We start from the raw sequence: 9,553 nt of genomic DNA, 5'->3' as shown, positions 1-9,553 counted from the left end.
ATGAGGTCTCACTGCCTAGGCGGGCCTCGAACCCGCGGGCTCAGGCAATCCATTCACCTCAGCCTCCCAAAGGCATGGGATTACAGGCTGAGCCACCAAGTCCGGCTTGCCTCAGCCTTCTAAGTAGCTGGAACCACATGCATGGATGACCATGCCTGGTTCATTTTTTATGGAACCACGGTCTTGCCAAGTTGCCCAATCTGGTCTCAAACTCCTCATACCTCGGCCTTCCAAAGTGCTGGGATTACAGGCATAAGCCACTGCACCCTGCCACTAAATGAATATTACTAGCAGGAATTCCGGGCAAAAGGGCAGGAAGAGATGAGCCTAGACAGCCTGGGGCAAGGTGGTAAAGAGGAGGGCTAAGAAAGTGACTGTTCTCTGTGGCCTGAGAGCCACAGGTTGGTCCTGGCATGGACAGTCACAGTTATCCCTAGAGATGTTCATCTGATACCTCTTTTTTTCCCCCTCAAATATTTTATATTCCTGCTGTGAGACTAGCTGGCCTTAGTTTAGCAGCTGATCTGTGATGAAGGAGGTGCTTGGAGAGAATCGGGGCACAGGCACAGAGATAGGGTCAGGGTAGGCTCCTGGGTCTTACAGCCCATTCCGACCTGCAAATGGCAGCCTTCTGGGCTGACATCTCCATGCCATGGAATGACACCTCACAGGGCACCTGGGTGTGAAGTGCTAGCCCGGGCCTAACAGGAGGCAGGGCACTAGATACTTCACACCATCTTGTTGTTGTTACTGTGACTGCTGGTCCTGGGAAAGGATGGCTAGCAGTGAGGATCTGGTCCTCCTCCCCATCCTCTATGGCAACACAGACGAGGCAGGTCCAGGGCTTCACCAGGGAAGCAGGATTGTAAAGGACTCAGAGAAAAAAGAGAGATGTTCAGGCCAGAGGAAGGATACACCATAGCCCAGAAGAGGAGACAAGTGCTCTGGGAACAGAATATGGAGGTTGGCAAATGAAACACCCAGCTCACCCAGGCCAGCCTCCTGATAACTGACCCTCAAAAAATACAACAAATAAAAAACAAAAAACCGCCCATTCACTTAGCAACAAAAGTTTATGGAGCACAATCTCTCTGACAGGCTCTGTGCTGGGGGCTTTCATGTATTGTAATCCTATAACTATCACAAAATGGCAGGTACCAACACTCTTTTTATTTTTATTTTTTGAGGGTCTCATTCTGTCACCCAGGCTGGAGTACCATGGAACAATCATGGCTCACTTTTTTATTTCTTATTTTTATTATTTTTTTGAGCTGGAGTCTCACTCTGTCACCCAGGCTGGAGTGCAGTGGCATGCTGCTCATGGTCACCGCAGCCTCAACCTGTTGGGCTCAGGTGATTCCTCTGCCTCAGCCTTCCAGGTAGCTGGAACTACCACACCTGCTAATTTTGTATGGTAGTTCCAGCTACCTGGAAGGCTGGCACACCACCACACCCAGCTAATTTTGTATTTATTGTGGAGATGAGGTCTTGCCAGGTTGCCCAGGCTAGTCTCGAACCCGTGGGCTCAGGCAATCCTCTCATCAAAGTGTTGGGATTATAGAGTAAGCCACCACGCCGGGCTGGCTCACCCATTAAAAGATAGAGAAGCTGGCTGGGCTTGGTGGCTCAGCCTGTAATCCCAGCACTTTGGGAGGTGAGTGGATTGCCTGAGCCCATGGATTCGAGACCAGACTGAGCAACTTGGTGAGACCATGTCTCTACAAAAAAATTGAAAGTTAGCTGGGCATGGTAGAATGTACCTGTAGTTCTGACTAGTTGGAAGGCTGAGGTGGAAGGATTGCCAGAGCCCAGAGGGTTGACGCTGGGGTGGCCATGAATGTGCCACTGCACTCCAGTCAGGGCAACAGAGTGAGATTCTGACAAAAAAAAAAAAGGAGAAGCTAAGGTTCTGAGAGGTGGCATGTCCAGGTCAGCTAAGGAACACACTCAGGATCTGAACCAGAGCACATCCAGCTACAGCCCCAGGCTCCTCTGAGCCCACAGGTAGGAACTGACCCTGTGGCCTGGGTATGTCTCTCTCTCTCCTGCTGCCAGGCCTTTGCTCAGGCTGGTCCCCTGGCCATGAGTGTTGTTCTCTTCTCTCCACCTGCCTGAATCTTGCTCCCCTGGCTCCCTGAAGTCATCTCTAATGAAAGCTGCTTCTGTTCCTAGAATTCACAGCTCTCCTTGTGTCTTGCTCCCCACACTGCCCAGGGGACACCTCTTGTGCAGACCGTCTTGCAGAGCCTCTGCCAGTCTCCTGGGTCATTCAAACCTTCTGGTGGGCACAGTTTGGGCAATCCCTACTTCTTTTGTTTTTTTTTTTTTTTTGAGGTTGGAGTCACACTCTGTCGCCCAGGCTGGAGTGCCATGACACGCTCATGGGCACCCCAGTGTCAACCTGCTGGGCTCTGGCGATCCTTCTGCCTCAGCCTTCCAAGTAGCCAGAACTTCAGTACATGCTACCATGCCCAGCTAATTTTTGATTTTGTTGTAGAGACAAGGTCTTGCCAAGTTGTCCAGGTTGATCTCAAACCCATAGGCTCAGGCAATCCACTCACCTCAGCTTCCCAAAGTATATAGCACCATGCTGGGCAGTTAGGCACTAAGGCAGAGTCTGACTTGACCCTCTCCACTGTGGAGTCACCTCTGCTTGGGACTCTCACAGCCCACCCTAACTGTGACCATGTGGATGTAGTGGGAGCCCCAGCAAAGTTGAAGGAATGGGGCTTGGGGACATAGTGCTAGGGATGGCATCATCTGTGGTCTACTGGCTACAGACTGAGCAGGGCATTGCAAGCTTGGCCCTGGCAGAGCTGGGCATTCTTCCTATACTTGTTTTGTTTTGTTATTTTTTTGAGTTGGAGTTTCTGTTGCCCAGGCTGGAGAGCAGTGGCATGCTCACAGCCACCGCAGCCTCGATCTGCTGGGCTCAGGTGATCCTTCTGCTTCAGCCTTCCAACAGCTGGAACCAAAGGTGCACCACTATGCCCAGCTAATTTTTTGATTTATTGTGGAGATGAAGTCTCACCAAGTTGCCCAGGCTGGTCTCCAACTACTGGACTCAGGCAATCCTTTCACCTTCACCTCCCAAAGTGCTGGGATTACAGGTGTGAGCCCTCACACCCAGCTTCTGCCCATATTTGCTATGGCCCTTTAGCCACAGTCATTTAGAAATACCATGTGAGCATTAGCTGTGCCCCCCAGTCTCAGCTCTGCTAGCTGTGATGAGCAGTTCACTCGTGGCTGCATTCTTAGTGCCTAGATCAATGACAGGCATAAGGAGCACTCAATAAATATCTTCTGAATTAATGCACAGAATCAATGCTACCCCCCCCAAACGTCTTCCCAATGCTCTTCTGATGAAGATGTGGCTTCACCAGGAGTCCAGTGGTCTGACTTCTATCTACTGTTCCAGGCCCACCAGAGCTGCCTCTCCTACTCTTGGTTCTGCCTATACTTTGAGCTCCTCCTAGCCTCAGGGCCTTTGCACATACTGCCCCCCCCCGGGATGTTTCATTCATACACCCTGCTCCTGCCTAACTTCTCAACCTTTGGGTCTCAACTTAAACATCTCTGATGTCCTGTCTAAACCAAGCCTTCCAGTTCCAATGGTTCATTGCTCCCTACACTCTGCCTTCATAGCTTTCATCGTGGTAATATGATCAGGCTAAAGTCCATCTGCTCTGGACTCTGAGCTCTTTGAGGGGAGGGGGTAGATTTGTTTTGTTTGCCAAATATCCAACCCCAGGCTCAGTGGTTGGCACTACTGGGTGAATTCAGACAAATCACCTAGGCTTCTCTCTGTACCCGTTTCTCCTTTGTAATAGGGGGTAAATAGTACTTCCAACAAAAGGCTGTTATGGAACTGAGATTGTTCATTCCTTCAATCACTTACTACCTTTTTTTGGAGCACCTAGTATGTGCCAAGTCTAATAATTTCTGGTTATAAACCATAAACACTATAAAGGCAGATCCCCATCTGCCTCCCTAGCAGGCTGGGAGGTTCCCAAGGGCAAGGACACAAGTAACTCAAGAAAGAGTTTTATAGGACTCCTTGTTGAGTGAATGAAAGTGCTATAAAGTTCTGGAGGAAGGGAGGCCTGCTGCTGCCTCGCCGTGCACACTGACCAAGTCTCCTTACCACTCTGTGCCTCAGTTTCCCCTGATGTACAATAAGGTGGCAGGACACCAGGCTCTATCAGTGCTTTTACAGTCCATCCCTCACTTCCCAAAAAGCCTCAAGGTCCACCTGAGCAGCTCCTATGTGGTGAGTGTAGCTGAGGCGTTTGCTGGCCCTGACACCCCCTCAGCACCCCCAGGATGAGCCAGGCCTCATTGGGTTGCACAAGGGCCTTGGCCCTGGGGGTGGGGAGTCCAACTCAGGATAGCCCTGCAGCTATCAGCAGTTACTGGCCATCACATCTCCCACTGGGTCTCACATTTCTCAGGTTATAAAGTGCTTCCCTCCCTCGTCCTAGGGATAGAACACCCCCATTTCACAGAGGAAACTGAGGCTCATGGATGAGGAACATATCCAAGGTCATGACCAGTACAGGGCCTAGTTGGGCTCTTCTCTGTGAGAGTCCAAAGTCTGAGCTCTCCTTCCCCTCCTTTGTACCCCTCCCCTCAAAGTCACTGGCACAGGGTTAGCAAGAAGGGGCTCAGTGGGGAGATGTACTTGAGCTGGGCCTTGAAAAGTGAAGAGAGTAATAAGGCAGGATGGGGAGGAAGGAAGACACCTGAGGTCCAGAAGCCTAAGCCTGCAGAAAATCCGGTGAGAAAAAAGGCAATGCCAGTGGATGGCAAAAAGAAAGCGATCGGGACCAGGCTGCCCAGACCTTGTCCTGGCTAGAGGTCCACACATGAGGCTATCTATGACAGATCCCCTGCAGTGACCACAACCTGTCCCCACACTGGCCTTGTGGTCACAGGAGGCACCTCCTAGGGAGGTAAAGGTACTATGTGTACATCATGATCCTTCATGCACTGTCCTCACGAGTCTGGCCCAGGCCTAGGCCATCAGTCATCCACCTCCTTCCAGAGCATGTGCCTGGCTCACAGCAACAGGGACAAGGACATCATAAGCCCAACCCTTCAGTTGGATGCCCCTGAACCCCCTGCCTGAGGGCATTTACACTCCAGAAAGTGAATCCCAGGCCCTCATCATGCATAAACCAAGACTGGTTGGTCCCGGGGTAGGGAGGGGCTCGGGGTCCCAGCCCCATCCTACCTGATCTGTCACGCCAGCCGCAGTGCCATTACTAAGCAGAGAAAAGGTTTCCAATTCCTGCCAGAGATTAGAGAGAGGTGGGAAGAGATGAAGGTTCTGAAAAGATGCTCTGGGTCCCATTTGCCAGGGCAGCAGTGGGCCCTGACACAGGTGGCTGGGTCTGCAGTACCCTCCAAGGTCCCCTGTCCCCAGGCCTGTCCTCCAGGAATCACCTGCTCTGTCTCTGTGTGTCAGATTCCAGTGTCCTTCTTCCTCCAACCTCGACCTGGCCAGAAAACCTCCACATACATGCTCCTAATGTTTGTCAGGCACTGAGCTAGCTGCCACCTCAAACATTCTCCCATATAAATCCTCCCATGAGCCCTCTGTGGTGGGCATAATTAGCCCTATCTTTCAGATGAGGAAATCAAGGTGGAGAGAGATGACCTAATTTGCTCAAAGTCACAACAAAGAATCTAGAGCCATATGCTTTCCTGTGTGCAGCATCCTGGCACTCGGTAGGTGCCACATGAAAATACACAAATCTGAACTAGCCAAACAGATACCAACACTTCAAATTTGCACCATATGGGGTGAATTGAGAACATAAGGCTGAAGGACGCCAATGTCAATTCAGGCCACTTCCAGAGTAATTAAAGTCAGCTAGGGAAGGGGAAGGACTGGTTTTTAACAGTTGTGTCTAAGGTGAGTTAGAAGTGGTGGTTGTTCTTTCCAACTCCAAAAGGTTCTGGTAGTCATTCCAGGGCTTTCAGCCGACAGAGAAGGAAGATCATCTGCTGTGCTAACTCAGCCTTGGCCACATCACCCACCTTCCCCGTGATGCCTGGTCCCTTCCTTTAGACCTCCTCATGTCCACACCCACCCACCCAGAGCCCTGAGCCCACTTGCCTGGGGCCTCTTATATGCCTTGCGAACTCGCAGCCCAAGCTTCTGCGCCAGCTCCTGACCAAGCTGAGTGACACTTTCATCCTAGAGAAGGCAAGACACAGGGTGAGGTAGGTTAATCTGCCTGGGTCCACAAAGCTATGCTCCTGAAGACCTTGTGTAGCCCTGCAAGACAGGGGAGCACTGTCACCCCATGTTACAGACAAGCAAGTGAGACCCCAGGAGGTGATCCTGACTTACCCGAGTCACACAGCTAGTGAATAGTGGGGCCAGGATCATGCTTTTGCTTTCCCTTTTTTTTGGGGGGGGAGGGAAAGGAATAATTTTTATTTTTAAATTTTATTATTTTTTGAGTTGGAGTTTCACTCTGTTGCCTAGGCTGGAGTGTAGTGGCACTCTCCTAGCCACCGCAGCCTCAACCTGCTGGGCTTAGATAATCCTTCCGCCTCAGCCTTTCAAATAGCTAGAACTACAGGTGCACACCACCATGCCCAGCTTATTTTTTTATTTATTGTAGAGATGAAATCTTGCCAAGTTGCCCAGGCTGGTCTCGAATCCCTGGGCTCAGGCAATCCTCTTGCCTTGGCCTCCCAAAGTGCTGGGATTACAGGCTTGAATCATCGTGCTTGGCCTTCTCTTTCTTTTTTTTACAGAAATAGAATCATATCATACCTTTAGTTCTGCAACTTGCTTCTCTCACCAATGTCTTGCAACTCCTGGCAGGTGAGGACACGTAGATCATGCAAAAGGTTATGAGGCCCAAAAGCACAGGGGCATGGAAAATTTTGAACAGCACTGGGCCCATAGTTAATGATCATGCAACAGTACCCAACCTTCCTTCCCCTTTCCAAGTCTGTATTACTGAACATGCACTATGTCCTAGGCACTAACAAGGGGCAAAGGATACCACAGATAGTAAGGCAGACAGGGCCCAGCCTCATGGAGACTCTGGTCTAGCTGGGGAGAGCTATCAGTGAATAAAGAAATGGGTGGCCACAAACTGGGGTCCAGGCACAAAGGAGCAAGAGGAATGCTGTGACATCCTGTGCCTCTGTCCATCTCCTCACCTCACTGATGAGCTCCTGGAGGTCAGGTCCTAGGTCTGAGTCATCTCTGGTCTCCATGCCCAGTATGGAGCAGAGGCTCAGTCAGTATTTGCCCAACAAAGACAAGGAAAGGTAGAATTCCCTAATGCACAGTTAGCAGTCCTTGCTTTGGGTACTTTCCCCAGGCAATTTACTAGTCCTTACTGGGTCCCAGCTTCCTGACCTGTGGTAGGGATAAAAGCTGCCCTAGCCTCCTCATGAGCAACTACTCAGTGAGAACTAGGTGTAGATTTGCTGCAGACACTATAAAATGTGATATGGGTCAGGGGACTATTGTTACAAAGGTTCTTAATTGTGAACTAAACTGAATTAGGGAAACAAGAATAATAAACAATAAGTATAATAACAGCTAGCCAGGTGTGGTGCTTCACACCTGTAATACCAGCACTTTGGGAGACCATGGACGGTCTGAGCCCAGGGGTTCAAGACCAGCCTGGGCAACTTGGCAAGACTTTGTCTCTATAATAAATCAAAAAATTAGCTGGATGTGGTGGCGTGCACCTGTAATTCCAGTTACTTGGAAGGCTGATGCAGAAGGATCACCTGAGCCCAGCAGGTCGAGGCTTCAGTGGCCATGAGCATGCCACTGCACTCCAGCCTGGGTGACAGAGTAAGACTTCGACTCAAAAATAAATAAATAAATAAATAATAAAATAGCTGGCCGGGATCAGTGGCTCAGCCTGTAATCCCAGCACTTTGCGAGGTCAAGGCAAGTGGATTGCCTTAGCCCATGATTTCGAGACCAGCCCAGGCAACTTGGCAAGACCTCATCTCTACAATAAATAAAAAATTAAGGCTGGGCATGGTGGCTCATGCCTATAATCCCAGCACTTTGGGAGGCTGAGGTGAGAGGATTGCCTGAGCCCACAGGTTCGAGAACAGCCTGGGCAACTAGGCGAGACCTCATCTTCACAATAAATCAAAAAATTATGTGTGGTGGCGCATGCCTATAGTTCCAGCCACTTGGAAGGCTGTGGCGGAAGGATCACTGGAGCCCAGCCGGTTGAGGCTGCAGTGGCCGGGAGCCACCACTGCACTCCAGTCTGGGTGACAGAGTGAGACTCCAACTCAAAAAAATAAATAAATAAAATAAGTAATTAGCAGGGCATGGAAGCGTACAACTATAGTTGCGGGTACTCCAGCCTGGAAAACAGAGTGAGATTCCAACTCAAAAAACCCCCCCAAAAAACAAAACAACAGCTAATGTATTCTGAACATTTACCTTGTCTCACCATGGTGCCAACTGCCTTGCATGACTTTCCGTTTCCATCCTCAGCACAGGCCTGTGATGCATAGTACGTCATGCATGGTATTCCATTTTACAGGGCTTCAAAACAAAGCTCACTGAGCCTAAACCATTACCAAGGTCTCATAGCGAGTAGGTGGCAGACCCAAGATTAAAACCCAAGCCTGGGTCAGCTCTCTAGCACTGACATCCTTGACTACTGAGTACACGGCCTATCCTCTGCTCTGCCTGTCCAAATCCTTCTTGCCTCTTCCCACTCAAGCCCCACCTTCCCCAGGGAGCCTTCTAGGATCCTAACTACTCCCGTCCTCTCCAAGCACTGACCCTTCTCCATGCCCTTTCATAGTCATAATTGTAGGGATGAAGTAGGAAGGGAATTTTATAGATGTGGAGATGACATGCAGCGATGGCAAGTGCTTTGTCCAAGGTCATGCTGGGATAGAGGTAGAGGGGAGTAGAGCCAGGCCTAGACTCTAGTGCTGCTTTTTTTTTTTCTTTTTGAGTTGGAGTCTCACTCGGTCGCCCAGACTGGAGTACAGTGGCCGCTCCCGGCCACCGCAGCCTCGACCTGCTGGGCTCCGGCGATCCTCCCGCCTCAGCCTTCCAAGTAGCTGGAACTACAGGCGTGCGCTACCACGCCCGGGTAATTTTTTGATTTATTGTAGAGATGAGGTCTCACCAAGTTGCCCAGGTGGGTCTCAAACCCGCGGGCTCAGGCAATCCACTCACCTCAGCCTCCCAAAGCACAGGATTACAGGCTGAGCCACCGAGCCCACCTCCTAATGCTGCTGTCATTGGTCTCTAGCAGGCTTTGGGATCCTGAAGGGCACAGATCCAGGCACCATGTGGGTACTCAGTAAATACACACTATGTGGGCAAGTAAATGGGGGGCATGTATCCAGTTGCAAGCAGGCTGGGGCCACCTCACAGGTGGTCTGCTGGTCACTTCCCATTTTTATTTCTCCACCCTGTGACAGCCCTGATACCAGGACCCCAGCACGGTGGGTGTCTTTTTAATACTCATGACAATAGCATTGACTCTAGAATCAGATTGCCTGGTTTCTTTTTTTTTTTTTTTTTTTT

General features: G+C 50.4%; 1 protein-coding gene across 2 annotated transcripts in view; it reads right to left on the bottom strand.

The window, feature by feature from the left end:
• Window positions 1-9,553, bottom strand: part of ZC3H7B (zinc finger CCCH-type containing 7B) — a 43,881-nt gene that overhangs the window by 24,230 nt on the left and 10,098 nt on the right. For both annotated transcript variants that reach the window (XM_008073268.2, XM_008073269.2), the window contains exons 5-6: window positions 6,122-6,202; window positions 5,234-5,290 (exon numbers count right to left, since the gene is read on the bottom strand). In XM_008073268.2, the coding sequence (XP_008071459.1) occupies window positions 5,234-5,290; window positions 6,122-6,202 (138 nt within the window). The remainder of the gene's footprint in view (window positions 1-5,233; window positions 5,291-6,121; window positions 6,203-9,553) is intronic.

The sequence above is a fragment of the Carlito syrichta genome, unplaced genomic scaffold (genome assembly GCF_000164805.1).
Source record: "Carlito syrichta isolate Samal-C Ts95f unplaced genomic scaffold, Tarsius_syrichta-2.0.1 Scaffold315802, whole genome shotgun sequence".
Lineage (NCBI taxonomy): Eukaryota > Metazoa > Chordata > Mammalia > Primates > Tarsiidae > Carlito > Carlito syrichta.
Note: the sequence above shows the minus strand (reverse complement) of the source record. Positions and strands in the feature narration are given on the sequence as shown.